The following is a 15304-nucleotide window of genomic DNA, read 5'->3' as shown; positions in this document are numbered from 1 at the left end:
CATGTACCAGTACAGGTTGGGGCTGACCTGCTGGAGAGCAGTGTAGGAGAAAGGGACCTGGGGGTCCTGGTAGACACGAGGATGACCATGAGCCAGCAATGTGCCCTTGTGGCCAAGAAGGCCAATGGCATCCTGGGGTGCATTAGAAAGGGTGTGGTTAGTAGGTCAAGGGGAGTTCTCCCCCTCTCTTCTGCCTTGGTGAGGCTGTATCTGGAATGTTGTGTCCCAGTTCTGGACCCCTCAGTTCAAGAAGGACAGGAAACTGCTTGAAAGAGTCCAGCACAGAGCCGCAAAGATGGTGAAGGGACTGGAACATCTCCCTGATGAGGAAAGGCTGAGGGAGCTGGGTCTCTTTAGCTTGGAGAAAAGGAGACTGAGGGGTGACCTCATCCATGTTTACAAATATGTAAGGGGTGAGTGTCAGGACAGAACCAGGCTTTGTTCAGTGATGTCCAGTGATAGGACAAGGGGCAGTGGGTGCAAACTGGAGCACAGGAGGTTCCATGTGAATCTCAGGAAGAACTTCTTTGCTGTGAGAGTGACAGAGCCCTGGGACAGGCTGCCCAGAGAGGCTGTGGAGTCTCCTTCTCTGGAGACTTTCCAACCCCCCTGGCCACGTTCCTGTGTGATGTGCTCTGGGTGCCCCTGCTCTGGCAGGGGGGGTGGACTGGATGGGCTTCCCAGGGCCCTTCCAACCCCTGGGATTCTGTGGTTCTGTGACCTGCGTTGTGACCTTCTTTCCTCCCCTTTTTGATCCGTACCAGATTCTAGAGAACACCCCAGAGAGCCACCCCGACCACAGCACCCTGAGGCTGGCCCTGGAGCGCGCCGAGGAGCTCTGCTCTCAGGTGAACGAAGGGGTGCGCGAGAAGGAGAACTCGGACAGGCTGGAATGGATTCAGTCCCATGTCCAGTGCGAGGGTCTTTCTGAGGTAACCACGAGGATCCTTCTGCAGCAGAGACTTCTCTGAGTCAGTTCAGAAAGTCTGGGGGGGGGAGAGGGGAATGGGAGTCCTTGCTCACATCTGTTACTGCAATGAGATCCACTGCTGAGCTCTTAGCACAGAAGCTTTTCTTAAATTCTGCTTCCAGCCATAGTGTGACAAGATCTTGTTGGTTTTGCATCATTTTGGCAGTGGAGAAATCTTGGTTGATCAGCTTAAAACTGATACCTTTAAAACGGTCAGATGAACAGAAATAACTCAGATCAAGTTCTGCTCGTGCTGCCTCTGGGCTAAGTCAGGTGTTACTATGTGGAGTTTCACTGAGTGTGTTTCCCAGGGTTTTCCTTCACACAGAAAGGGCACAGAAACCCTCACTTCCAGATCCTCAAAGGTACGTGGGGTTCAGACTCCTGTACCTTTCAGGACAGCCTTCAAAATGAGATGTTGTGACAGTTTTTCACTGGCTGTGTATCTAACCAGGGCTTGACAGGCCCAGAGGGGTCTGTCCTAGTTCCATCATCTAGTTGTGCACCTGTAAGAGGTGGCCTGACTGCAGACACTGCAGGCTCTGCTGAAACAGCTTCTGGACAGCAGAGAGGTGGCCATGAGATAAACACCTTCATCAGCTCCAACTCCTGTGTATGGTGAGGCTTAAATCTCCTTGACGTTAGCAGTCGTGTTGATACCGTGGCAGATCATAACACAGTTTCCCTTCTCTTTGTTTGGAACTGAATTAATTAAACCAAACGGAAGAGGATTTTGAGCAGCTTGAGCAGTCTTCACAGTGAAGAGGAGGAGGAACTGGTGTCTGAATTAAGTCTCTGCTACTAATGGGTTTTGTCTCTCCTAGCAACCGGTGTTCAACTCCCTCACAAACTGCTTGGGACCACGGAAGCTGCTGCACAGTGGCAAGCTCTACAAGGCCAAGAGCAGTAAGGAGCTGTATGGCTTCCTTTTCAATGACTTCCTCCTGCTCACCTACATGGTTAAACAGTTTGTCTCTTCTGGCTCTGATAAACTGTTCAGCCCCAAATCCAACTCCCAGTTCAAAATGTACAAAATGGTGAGTGAGTCAAGGTGCCCATAGTCATGTTGATCCAGTGGGACCTGGTTTCTGGTGAGGAATGCTCTTCTCCCTGCTGGGATTGGCCATCTGGTCCCATCTCATGGCTTGTTGTCATGTGGGTGTGTACTGGCAGCCAATGTGCATGGATGCCATTGGCTTAGTTGCTGGAAAAGGACAGGGTTCTGTGTCTGGGTTTAATGAACACTTTTGTCCTCTCTGGAGTGAAAGGTCAGAAATAACATCGTGCCTGAGCAGATGAGTGGGATGTTCAGAAGCAGGAGCTTTAACTTGATTTTGCACAAATTTCTGCACCCACAAGAGAGTACTTGTCCTTCTTTAGAAAACAGTAAAAGGTGCAAAACTTCAGTCTCTGTGTCCAGACAGGGCATGTTCTCAGCACTTTGGAGTTGCAGAGATAAGCTGAAGTATCCAGGCTGCTTTCTGACAGAGAACCTGGGAGATTCCCAGGATTTCTGAGTTCCACACTGCAGGTTTGCTTACACAGTCCTGCCCCTTTCACCAAGCTCTTCATCCCAGAAGACAGAACGGGATGTACTGCCAGAGTAGTTTTTTCTTTAGTCCTTTCTCACATTCTTTATACAGGGATCTGGTTGTTCATCCCATGTCCTACAACTTCCATTTTCCGTACAATAAAGCGATGTACTGAAACATCCTTGTAGAGTTTCTGTTTATTGTCAGGGTGACGCTGCCACAATGGTGTTTGCTTTTCTTTCAGCCTGTTTTCCTCAATGAAGTCCTAGTGAAGCTGCCCACAGACCCTTCAAGTGATGAGCCAGTTTTCCACATATCACACATTGACAGAGTTTACACACTTAAAACTGACAACATTAATGAGCGGTGAGTAGTGAAAATACAGATCTGAGCTGCAACGTGTTGATGGTGCCTGTTGGCTGTGTTTCCAGTCAGCAGACAAGAGGGTCTCTGAGTTCAAGAACAGGGTTTAGTCTGTCAGTCAGGAAATAAACTCATTTAACTATCATTTGAATTACAAGTTTTCTCTGATTTTGTTCAGCTTATGCAAGAAATCCAGAGTCACATCTCATGCTCCTCCATGTTGCAGTCCTATAGGAGAACAGTTTAGGGCTGCAAAGTCCAGGGTCCCATAGGATACTTCCTGTAGGATTCTCTCCCAATCCTGGCCAGTGTTTAATGTGCCCCAGAAGTCTTTAATAAAACAAGGGCTGCACTTTCATTTATTTAGGCTGATGTAGAAATGTGGCCTAAGATTAAATAAAAAAACTCCATTGCTTTTAATCCTTGGACTAACTTGATTTGTGATGGCTCTGAAACCCAGTGTGGGGGGGTGGAAGTGGCAAAAATGATTGGGGTAGAGTCACTGATACTGAGGAATTTCCTGCCCATGGTGTGACCCTGACCATAGGGATTGCTTTTTGCAGCACTGCCTGGGTCCAGAAAATCAAAGCAGCATCAGAGCAGTACATTGACACTGAGAAGAAGAAACGTGAAAAGGCTTATCAAGGTACCCACTGAGTTTTGTACTTCCCTCCCATCCACCTGCACACGTGGGCAGGGTCTTTTCTGGGGGATGCCCCAGTGGCTGTGTAGGATCTCCCTCATCAGATCTATTGCCAGTTTTTAACCAATCTGTTTATTTTTTGCCTGCTTTGTTCCCAGCTCGCTCCCAGAAGACCTCAGGAATAGGACGCCTGATGGTGCACGTGATTGAAGCCACAGAGCTGAAGGCCTGTAAGCCCAATGGTGAGTGAAGGATGTTGTGTTGAATCCCTTTTATTCCTGGATCATTTGGAAAGGCTTGCTGTGAGAAGCTTGGTGGTTTGGAAAACACAGTGGTTTCAGCTAGAGCTTCTGAACGAGTTGGCCATTACTCTGAATGAGTTAGCTCCTGCAGAGGACTGAGTGAAGAGCCAGCTCTGTGCTGCTCTAGGAGATCAGGATTGCCTGGCCTACATCACCTGACAGCAGCATCGATGTGTGTCCAAGCACCCTCCAGAGGGGGAGGGAGGTTTCTGCACTGCAGAGGTGTTTCACTGCTTGTTCTGTGTTTAGGGAAGAGCAACCCTTACTGTGAAATCAGCATGGGCTCTCAGAGCTACACTACCAGGACCATGCAGGACACCTTGAACCCCAAGTGGAACTTCAACTGCCAGTTCTTCATTAAGGATCTGTACCAGGATGTCCTGTGTATCACCATGTTTGACAGAGATCAGTTCTCACCCGATGGTAAGTGGGAACATGTTTTAGGAAGAGAGTGGGGTTTTTTGTGACTTGGGGTACACAGCTTCTCACCAGCAGTTTCAAGAGCCTGTAGGTATGACTGCTGCTTGGGAAATGCTGTGTACAAACAATGCTTCCTTGCTCAAAAGGTTCAGTAGCCTTCCAGAGCCAACAGCTCTGGGTAGTCAGGCTTGATCTCACTCTGGCTTTTCTATCAGACACAATTATTTTTTTGTCAGACTGGGGAGACAGAGTTGAAATCAAAAGATTTTCTTTCTCACTATAGGTGCCTGAAAATGAGATGCTAGATTATATTTGCACAGCAACAGTTTGATAAGCTTTTTATTTTTCTTTTGCTTGGAAACTGAACACGTTCTTGGCAGTCAGTAGCTTCTGGTCCTCTTTAAAAGGTTAAGTGCTTTTTCAGGGCTCTGACACCCAGTCGATTATTGACTTGAGCTGCCCTGTGTGTAATTATAGCTCAGCCTTTCCTCCTGTGAGGTAACATGAGTTTGTTGGGCTGCTTCTCCCTGTTGGGCAGCTGAGTCTGTTGTTTCTCCAGTTCCTGGTAAACATTTCAATGCACACACACCCAAAGGTGTCCACGAAATGGCCACAAAGAAGGTATATAATTTCTGAATAGGACTGTAATCCTACTAGTGGCAGTAATCAATAGTTAAAGGTCATTGTTCTTGTGACAAGAATGATATATAAGCCTAAAGAGAAGCTGAGCCAAAATAGTTGATTTTTTCAAGTGTGTTCATTGTACTGTTGGTTTGTGAACAGGTTCCATCACTTATCCCCAGCCTTCCAGCTCTAAGCCAGAGAACTTTAAATTGTGTTTCTGACACAGAACTGTTATGTTGAAGTTCTCAGATCAAACTGTGACATAGAGACATGTTTCCATCCTAATTCCATAGCACTTTTCTCTTCTGAGCAGCTCCTTTTTGGTCACTGCCAGCTGAGGTGCACTAGGCTGAGAGGACTGGGCAAACAGGGAGCTTGGGAGCAACGCTGTGGAGCTGAGCACACCCCATGTACTGTTGCTGCCTAACCTGACACACTCAGATTTTTCTAAGCTTAACGTCTTTGCTTAATGAAATTTCCTGTTCCTTTGCCCAACAGATTTTTTGGGTCGCACTGAAGTCCCAGTAGCAAAAATCAGAACAGAACAAGAAAGCAAAGGCCCCACAACTAAACACTTGCTGCTGCATGAAGTTCCAACAGGTGAAGTCTGGGTCCGTTTTGACCTGCAGCTCTTTGATCAGAAACCACTCCTCTAAGAAGACACTCCTCTAAGAACACATTTTTTTTTTAATTTATGAAGGACAACTGAAGCTGACACACAGCCTGACCGTTTTTTTGGTAGATTTCTTGCCCCCTGCTGGTTGTTAGGCACGAGTTCCTGCTGCTCCCGTATTTCCTCCTAGTTACCAGTTGCGTTTAGTTCCTTGAACGTTCAAAGTTGTTGATCTATGCAAACACAAGTGTTACTGTATGTACAGTACTGTAGCTCAGTGCCTTTTTATTATTACGTTGGAATATCTTGGGTTTGGATGCCAATGTTTCCATTTTCAGGGCCAGAAGGAAGTATTAAGTAGAAATGTGGCATCAAGATGTATGTATATTTTACCACTTAGTCTAAGATACAGACTGAGGAATGGTTTAGCTCAGCACTAGAATCATTCCATTTGAAACCTGAAAAGTGATATCCACTGGAATCTTCCCATCTCAGGATGATAGTTTTAAAGATTAAATGCTTAAAAAGCCTTAGGTAGCACTGGAAAAATCTCTGATATATTGTATATTCTTAAAGATATCAAGTGTAGTTCTTTACTTGACTTAGCTCTGCACTGAAATCAGTAACTGCTACTTGATTTTCTTTCTGCTTCAGTTTGAGTCATCATTCTCTGCTGAGACAACGTGGTTGTGAAGCATAACTAGAAAAAAAATATATTTTAAATACTGTGACCCACAATAATGTGGAAAAATAGTCTTCAGCTTTTGGGTTTGTTTTTTTTCCTAAATATAAGTTATTTGTGTACATTTCCTTGGTCTTGCCAGGCCTCCATGTGAATCTTGAAGCTTTGACATTGCCAACTTGTATATAGAGAGTAAAATATAAGTTTATTAATGTAATTTGTCTACAGATGTTTATTGCTGCATAGTGGTTTTTATAAAAGTATATTTTCTTGTACAGGGTAATGTGAAATAATGAGAAAAACTTGCAGGATTAAATTCAAGAAAAGTTTATTACAAGCTTAAGAAGTTTCCTCAGGGGAGCTGCCACCTCAGCGCGGATCTGTGAAATGCGATGGGTTGAGAGCAAAAATCTTCTCTGGGCATCAAAAAGAGAGATGGTCTCCAAAAAATGTTTTTGTTTCCAATGGGTTTGATATATTGCAACCATTTTATTGCCTCCTGAAGTAAAATGCTTTGTTGAACAGGCAGGGCATGGTTTCCACGGGTGCAGTGATACTGACGGTGTCACGGCGATTGCCACCTGTGCAGCCTCCTGGCACGGGGCTGAGCCAACCCCCTCTGTTAGTGCTAACAGTTTCCTGTGGTTCAGTATTTCTAATCCTAAATAAAACTAAATCTTGGCAACTCTCGAGAGGTTGTGTCTGTACAGGGGGAGTTTGGAGCTTCCTGAACTTGCAGAGAGAAAATTCTCCTCTCAGGCTGTCACACCAGAGCTGCTGTGCCAGGGACAGAGGAACGACGCTGGCACCAGACACAAGCCCCTCTCTAGGGCACCAGCAGCATCTGCTGCTCAGCTCTGGCTCTCCCACAAGTGCCAGACATTTTGTACAACAGCACTTACCCTCTCCTCTTCCCTAATCATGTCCTGCCTTCTCAGAACACTCCATTTGGATGTTGAACTTGACTTACTGCTGACAGCCTGCCTCCAGGAGAGAGTCCTTTGACAACCTCTTAGCAGCCAAACATGATTTTGCACAAATAATATTTCTCAGGACATTCACTGTGGGGGTGCTGGTCAAGTTTTGGATAACCAAAACCAAATTGTTATTTCCTAATCAGTGCTTCCTAAGCTGCTCTTCTGTACACATCCGCTGCCCACACACACCACCAGGAGCACCTCCTCCTCATTCAAAGAGAGGGTTTGTTCTTCAATCTCAAGGTGACCTGATGCAAAATTGCAACATCTGTAGCTAAAATTCTGCAAGGTTTGCCATGCCCTCTGCCTGCTGCTTCACATGTCTTGTAACATGAAATAGAGCAGACTCAGAACAGGGCATAACATACAAGTCCTGCCCTGCACAGAAGAGGGGCCAACCAGACTTTCTTCTAACTTTTCTCACCAGTTCATCTTTTTCAATCCAAAGATTCCACCACTCTGTAAACCAGAGAACATCAGCACTGTCTTTGTAGAGCTGAGCCTAAGTTAAACCCCCTAAAGTAGCAGGTTTGGGCATGTAGGGCTGGGAATAACAGGAACAGCATCTCACACACCTCTTTGGCTGCTGGGTAACTGTACTTCAGAGCCACAGGTTTGAGCCAATGAGTTTATTGCAGTTTGCCAGCAGTCCTGGCCTGTTACCACTTCCTTTGGCAGAAGATGTAACATATGCTGTGCCTGCTGCTGCAGTCAGCTGGAGGGCAGGTGACATTCCTGGCTCTCACCATCTTTGTGGTGCCCACACATGACTTTCTGCCTGCAAGCAGAAGAAAGAACAGTTGCCAGCCTGTGCAGCCTGATGGCTGCTGTAGCCCAGCACAGCTTCCTGCACCAGCTCCTTCCCACACTGAGACACTCCAGGAAATGTTTGTGACCAGTTTTCCTTCTAGAAGGTGCCATTGTCCCGTAACTGCTGTAAACATGCTGGAGTAAAGGCTTGGGCCAGGCAAAGGCATAAAACTGGCTCTAGCTGGCTCTGCTCCAGCAAGAGGTTGGACAACTTGACTTCCAGAGGTCCCTTCCAACCTCAACCATTCTGTGATACAGGTATAACCTCACTCTGCTGCCAAAATCTAGACACTAATAGGAAAAAAAAACCCCACCCCAAAACACAAAGCAAGTATGAACATTAAATCCTCTCAGATCCTTCAGTAAAGCACCCAGGGGACACTCTATGGCCTGAGGTATAGGGCTGGCTGACAGGCTGTGTGCAGAACACACAGGAGACCCCCCCACCACAAACCACTTTATTTCAAGGCTCAGCTTGACCATCAGTGCTCCACTTCAATACATCCTGCTGTTCACGCTGCACCTGAAGACTCTCCCTTCACCAACACCCCCTTCCCAGGAGACATACACAACAAAGCAGAATCCACCACGACATGCAAGTTGTAGCAAACGCTGCTGCACAGCCCAGCACTGCCTCTCAACACACAAACTCACCTCTTGGTGCGGTGAACCTCACTGGCAATGTAGGCCTGTGGGATCTTCAGCCACTTGGCTGCATCCAGCAGCTGCCTGCTCAGGGGGAGCAGCGGCAGCTCCAAGAGCTCCTTCAGCTCCCTGCTGGAGCACGGTCTGCCTGGTGGGAAAGCAACGAGTGCCCCGTGTGAGCACGGGCTGTCACACACCAGGAGAGCCCCCCCCAGGATGAAGCACTCCCCAGGGACACCGGTTGCTTCAAATACCTGTCTCACACTGCTTGATAACGCCAGCCTCAGCAAACCTCCTTTGAATGCTGAATAACAGAGGATCCTGGAATGCTGGTACTGAAACCTGTGACAGAGACAGTCATTTCAGGCTTACGCAGCAACACAAGCACGTTGTCGGAGCCTCCCAAGTCCAAAGCCAGAGGTGAATGCCCAGGTGCTGCTGGTTAGCAGGGAAGGAGCACCAGCCCCATTTTTCGTGGATAAAATCACGAGGCACAGACTGGAGGGGCCTGAGCAAGGCTCTGGGCCCTCAAGGCAGGGCATAAGGCTTTCAACACTGCTGCAAAGTTAGACCACGGACATGGGATCAACACACCCAGCTTGCATGGGAACTCACCAGCCCTTGCTACTTCCCACCCTGCCACAATGAATTTGAGATGAGGAAAAACAAACCTGCCCCCTGCCATTGCCCACTGTGCCTCCAAATCTGGGCTTAGTATGGATCCAAGCCATGTTCCCAGCTAAAACCATTTGCAGACACTCTTCAGGTTAAATGCAGGAGGAGGTGGGACCCATACTGATGCAGTTCATGAAACTAGAATGTATTGCTCTGCACCAGCCCCACAGCAGCACATCAGTAAGACTCTCCACCTCTAACCATTAACTTCCTGCAGGTCAAAGGATGCTTCTAAACCCCACAGCAGAAATAACCATCATACCTTCCAGCAGTCTGTCTGTGTCTTCAGGAAGCATGGATCATACTCTGATGGGTTATAATGTTCCAAAGTCAGATAGCCCTGCAGGAGAAGCAGGTAGAAGGTCAGACCTCAGAAGCTGCTGGTGATACAACAGTGAGAGAGCAGCCAGCCCAGGTATCACACCGACAGGCAGGGTATGAACACATCACCAGAGGTGGTGTAGAAAAGGACTCCTGAATTTTCACACACTGCACCTCAGAAGGAAGGTGACTGAAGTGTAACTGGAAAGTTCCTCCATCCATTTCAATTTATCAGAGGCATAAATACGTGATAAGAGTGAGCTGAGGGAAAGACTGAAATGAAGGAACCTGGAAGGATAGGAGAAAGCATCAGAGGGGAGGAGGAGAATGGAGGAAAGGGGAAGAGGGCAGCTTTGGAAAGAAAAGGACAGTGGAGAACTTGGAGGAATCATCAGAAGCAACAGGGAGAGGGAAACACAACAATGGAGAGTCTGACAAAAGAAAGAGAGGCAAAAGAGTGGGAAACAGGGATGGAGTGAAAGAGTTGACTGGAAAGAGAGAGAAAGCAAGAGGAGAGACTAGAGGAAGAATAGGTACAGAGAGGGGAAATGGACCAGTGACAGACATGGGAAGGTGAGGAGATCTGGGGAACAGAACAAAGAGAAGCCTAATAGCACAGCAGAGAGCAGGACAAAAAGATGAGGAAAAGCACAAAAACACAGCTAGAATTCAGTATATTAGCCAATCCACATAAGTGTCTTAAGTGCTGCAAAATTTATCATATGCTGCCACAATTAATGCAAACTTATGCAAATTAATGTTCCTGTTATTCTGAAGGGCTTCAGCCTGCTTTTCAGACATGCTGATGATAGGGCTGACACACAGAGCAAGGAGAAAAGGTGGAGGCTGGTCATGGGTTCTGTGCTTGCTCAGGGAGAAGGACACAGCCAAGTACACCAGCCAGTGCTTTTGGAGGACACCCAGCAAAGCCCTGACTCGACACTGAAGTTTGGAAGATGGCCCTGATGCAGACCCAGACATGGACAGTACACCCAGCATGTCCTAAATCCCAGGACTTCCTTCAGCTGGTTCAGCTCTTTGTCAGTACATGGAGTTTGAATGCATGGGTCTTTCACATCAGATGATTTGGCCTCATTAAAACAACAGAGCTCCCATGCCATCTTATTTTCTGGATCAGAAGCTTGTTTATAGTTGCACAACCCCACTGTGCAGTGGTTTCCACTGACAACAAAAGCCTGCTCTCTGTAAAAAACAATACTCCACTTGTGGCAGATGTAATTGCTCCTATTGCTCTATATATCCACTCCTGAGATGCAGAAACTTGAGTCATGTGATCTGATTCTCAACACCAGTGTGAAACTCAGAGCAAAACCAACAAAACCAGCAAATATTTCCTACAGTGACTGCAAATTGACTAGGAATCTGTATTCAGACCCCAGCATGAGCTCCCTGCAGCAAATGATGCTGTTGTTCATATCTGATGCTGAAGTTGAACAAGCAGCTGTAATGAATTGTGTCACCATTACACAAGTCTTTGTGAGGAATAAGTTACAGGTAAAGCATGTCTGAACTGCAGGCAACTCAACTGAACAGCAGTAACAGCTAAGACCCTGATCTTGTCCACAACCCTCTGTATGCAAGCTGCTCTGTGACAGAAATTTACTTCTTGCAAATACCTTTCTTTTATTATAGTAGTTTAAATAGAGAGAGAGTTGCTCTTCTTTCCTTTTTCGTATTTCTTCACTTGACTGGCTGTCCATTTTCTCCATAATTCTCTGCAGCAGGGGCTCTGAAACATTCTCCAGCCATTTCTTGTACAGCATCTCCTTCTTTCTCAGATTTAAGAAATCATTGTGCCTCAAATACCTCTCCACCTCCTGGGTAAGGAAAAGAAAACCCAGACAACCTATTGGCCACCCATGTCAAAGAGCCCATGGGTGAATCTGTGTGGCTGAGCTGACCTGCTCTGCCTGGTCACTGCTGCAGGTGCCCTGTTTTCCAGCCCTTCTTCCTCATTCTCCCTGTCTCCCATTCCCCCCACTTGGCTCCAAGCTCTCCCTTGCCCAGGCTCTGACATTCAGACCCTATATTTTATAAGCTGTAGCACAAAACTGGCAGAAAATCATTCACTTTTCCCCACCAGGTTAGTGAGCTGAAATCACTTCAGAGTGGGGGTCTGATAAGCACCAGGCTGTGCAAGACAGGCAGCAGGAGATGAACCTTCTCCTTGCAGCACTGGCAATCTGCTAGATCAGATCTCCTGCTCTTTATTCATAGGCCCATCACCATCTAATCACACCCAGAAAATGAATGTCAGGTGCAAACAGGCAGGTAAGACACCAAAGACAGATGACTAGAAATTCATATTTAGAGTTACCACTTCAGTCCTATCCCGAGGAGACCAGAAACTTTTCCTTCTAAATTTAGCTATCCAAGAACACAGACAAATGACATTTTCTCATGAACCCCCCCACTGCAGGTTTGCAGCCAAACTAACATGATATGGAGAGCAGAAGGCTGACTAGCATTTATTGTCCAGAATTCCAAGGAGTGTAGACATGCTTGCAGGATAGACCACTGATAGTTCTACCCTACTGAGAGAATTATCTGTAGTTGTTTTTTTTCTTGTGGAGTTACATCCTACCTTCTACCACACAAGTGCTATAAAACCCAGGCATCTGGAAGACCTGTCATAGTATCTGGAAGGCCTGTTTTACCCTATGCCAGGGACACTTTGATGGAGAGAGGGGAAAAAAAAAAAAAAAAAGACATCAGGAAAGCACACAGCAAATAAGGAAGAGATAGCACTGCTTACCCTCCCAAAGTGGTACTGTCTGTCCAAGACGCACTGAGCAGCAGCAATGACATCTTGACTTTCATCAGGTGCTGCCTAACAAAACATCAACAAACACATGCAGTACAGGCAGGACTTAAGCAGGAGTTAGAGCTACCTCTGAATTCAAAATAATGACTTGTGGTGTGATTAAAGGCACATTATACCATAACCCAGCTGATAGAACAGCACTGGCAGGCAAATCCTTGGGAGAGTTGCTCTGAATAGTTAGGTTAACTGTAGCAGGAGAAGTGTGTTGGAAGAACTGGAATGTACATGTTCAGGGAGTCCAGACCATCTAGGGGTAACCTGGGAACTCCCGACCTGTCAGCCTCACCTCTGTGCCTGGGAAGATCACCTGAGATGCACTGAGCTCTGCCTAGGAGAGAAGGAAGGTGCTGAGAGCTTATGGGTGAGAATTAAGGGGCAGGCTAGCATGGAGGGCACTCCTGTGGGTCAGGCCACCTGATGAGGTTGAAGATAAGGAGATGAAGATAAGGAGGTTCATGAGGCCTGTTACAGGCAGCTGAAAATAGCGTCACAATCACAGGCCCTGGTTCTCATGTGGGGCTTCAACCACCCTGATATTTGCTGGAAGGGCAGCACAGCCAGGCATGCATGGCCCAGGTTCCTGCAGAGCATTCATGACAACTTTCTGATGCAGCTGGTTGAGGAACCTATGAGGGGGTGTGACTTGGTTTTAACAAGCAAAGAAGGTCTTGTTGGGGATGTGATGGCTGGGGGCAAACTTGGCTGTAGTGACCACAAACTGGTGGAGTTCACTACAGCACTAGACTTCAGGAATGTAAAGTTCAGCCTCTTCAAAGATCTACTTGGTGAAATACAATGGACCAGGGCCCTGAGTGGATGTCCATGAGAGCTGGGAAACTATCAAACACTTTCAAGGACAGTGCCAGAAGCCTTGCTGAAGTCAAGGTAGATGACATCCACTGCTCTCCCCCCATCTAACCAGCCAATTACAACACCATCGTTTGCAATCAGATTGGTCAAGCACGATTTCCCTTTGGTGGTTCCATGCTGACCTCTCCCAATAACATTCTTTGCTTTCACTTGCTTTGGGATGACATCCAAAATGACTTTTTCTGACACCTTACTGGGGACAGAGGTGAGATGAACTGGCCTGTAGTTCCCTGGGTCTTCTTCTTGCCCTTTTTGAAGACTGGAGTGACATTAGCCATCCTCCAGTCCTCAGGCACCTCTCCAGTTCTCCATGACCTCTCAAAGATGATGGAGAGTGGCCTGGCAATAACCTCTGCCCACTTTGTAAGAACTTGTGGATGCATCCCATCAGGGCCCATGGGAGCTCATTTACACTCCAATATCCTGGGTTTCCCCTGAACTCTGGTTCTTCACAGTAGAATCTACAGCTGAAGGAGTGCAGAGAGTCACCCACCTGCCCAGGCCTTTGCTGATCATGTTCTCTCACAGGCCTTGGGCACCTAAGTCTGGGCAGCTGAGGACTCTGAGCTATGCACAGTGTGCACTGCTGGACTAGCATGGGAGGAACAATCCAACGTGCAAAAATGTATGGAAGAATTGTATAAACAGCAAAAAAACCCCTAGTTTTCTTACAATTCCCACCAAACAATGAAACAAATCTTGAGAGGAATTCTAACTGCTGATCCAGCAGCATTTTCCTGCCCCAGTAAAGTTAAACTGGCAGAGATGAAGCAGCAGGTTTACAGCCCAGTACTTCCCCTGACAGTAACTCACCTCCGTGAGCAACAGACAGTTCATTCTGTTTCAAAGAGCAAAGTGATTCACAAATTATTCCAGAATGCTTGTCAGCTTTGGAAACATTTCAAATTCCACCTCCTGACTCTTTTCCTTTGTGCCTTTTTCAGTTACATAAAAGCCACTTTCAAACAACCCCTGCATTCCACCTCTGGGATGGTTCCATGTGGGTCGGATTTAAAGTTACTTCTACCAGAGGAAGCTTGTGCTGATGCAGGGACTCTGAGCTCCAGCCAGAAAATTCCAGCTCCTCTACTGTAGGTGCCTCAGTGTATCTGGATCGATTTGTAAAACAGAGGGAGTAGAAGCACAGAGGCAGGATGCCCTCTGCAGGAGGCTCCACTGAAACCTCTGTTTATTCCAGATGACTGCAAAGATGCTGCTTCCAGGCAACAACCTGTTCACAGAATCACTTGGGTAAAGAGCAGAGCAAAAGAAAAGTTTACTTCTGCAGAGATAATGATCTCCATATTCTTCAGCCAGATCTTTCAGCTATGAAACAGTCCTGGTTTTCAATCTACTTAAAAGAATCTACAAAGACTCTCTGGATCAGGTATTTGCGTGACGTGGCAGCTTTTGCTTGTTGTAAGATGATTTCAGAGTTCATTCTGCCCAACCCAGCACTTCAGTGATGCTGTCTGACCCCCAGCTGACCTCTCTAGGCTGCAGATTCAAATCTCTTACCATTGGCTCAAGGTGAAGTCTTTCCAGCTTTGCTTCATTTCATACTCCCTGCTTTGATCAGGCCTGAGAATAACCCTGCCTAAAATTCCACACCTGCATCCCACTTGGCCATCAGCAGTACAGCTCTCTAGCAGGGATCTTTTGAAAGACAGGTTTCTCTTGCTTCACAAGTCCTGCCCAGTGAAGCACAACACCCACCTGCTACAACTCACACACAGTCTCTGCCCAAATACGAGTCACAGCAGGAGCTGTGAGGAGAGATTTGAGCATTTTCTGAGAGACAAAAAGTATCCTCACACATAGCTGAGCCCTCTCAACAGCCCCTTTCTGACAAAAGCCTTCACACAGGCTGTGCCTGCCCACCCCCCAGCACACAGAGATGTCCCACAGCCCATCCCCCAGCACACAGGGATGTCCCCATCACACAGGGATGTCCTCATCACACCCAGCACACAGGGATGTCCCCATCACCCCCCAGCACACAGGGATGTCCC

The 15304-nt window shown here is 47.0% G+C and overlaps 2 protein-coding genes across 2 annotated transcripts in view; one reads left to right on the top strand and one right to left on the bottom strand.

Annotated features, from left to right (window-relative positions):
- Positions 1-5510, top strand: part of ITSN2 (intersectin 2) — a 53603-nt gene extending 48093 nt beyond the window's left edge. The window contains exons 33-39 of the mRNA XM_010002419.1: positions 765-932; positions 1795-2007; positions 2747-2868; positions 3429-3511; positions 3667-3750; positions 4060-4233; positions 5353-5510. Of these exons, the coding sequence (XP_010000721.1) occupies positions 765-932; positions 1795-2007; positions 2747-2868; positions 3429-3511; positions 3667-3750; positions 4060-4233; positions 5353-5510 (1002 nt within the window). The remainder of the gene's footprint in view (positions 1-764; positions 933-1794; positions 2008-2746; positions 2869-3428; positions 3512-3666; positions 3751-4059; positions 4234-5352) is intronic.
- A 2327-nt stretch (positions 5511-7837) lies between these two features.
- Positions 7838-14129, bottom strand: FAM228B (family with sequence similarity 228, member B). The gene is made up of 7 exons (XM_010002418.1): positions 14106-14129; positions 12354-12428; positions 11215-11415; positions 9519-9596; positions 8836-8923; positions 8591-8729; positions 7838-7904 (listed from the first exon to the last, which is right to left on the bottom strand). The coding sequence occupies exons 1-7, from the start codon at positions 14127-14129 to the stop codon at positions 7838-7840; spliced, it is 672 nt and encodes a 223-aa protein (XP_010000720.1).
- Between the last annotated feature and the right edge of the window lie 1175 nt (positions 14130-15304).

This window comes from Chaetura pelagica, unplaced genomic scaffold (genome assembly GCF_000747805.2).
Source record: "Chaetura pelagica isolate M959 unplaced genomic scaffold, ChaPel_1.0 scaffold46, whole genome shotgun sequence".
NCBI classification, from domain to species: Eukaryota; Metazoa; Chordata; class Aves; order Apodiformes; family Apodidae; genus Chaetura; species Chaetura pelagica.
The sequence above is the reverse complement of the archived record's forward strand: the minus strand, read 5'-3'. Positions and strand labels throughout refer to the sequence as shown.

What these genes read in the sequence shown, in the direction of transcription:
- FAM228B (XM_010002418.1), bottom strand. Translation starts at nt 14,129, where the DNA reads ATGAACTGTCTGTTGCTCACGGAG. An exon ending in ACTGTCTGTTGCTCACGGAG is followed by an intron (nt 12,429 to 14,105) that starts GTGAGTTACTGT and finishes ATGTTTTGTTAG; the next exon opens with GCAGCACCTGATGAAAGTCA. An exon ending in GAGGTTCACCGCACCAAGAG is followed by an intron (nt 7,905 to 8,590) that starts GTGAGTTTGTGT and finishes TTCTGCTTGCAG; the next exon opens with GCAGAAAGTCATGTGTGGGC.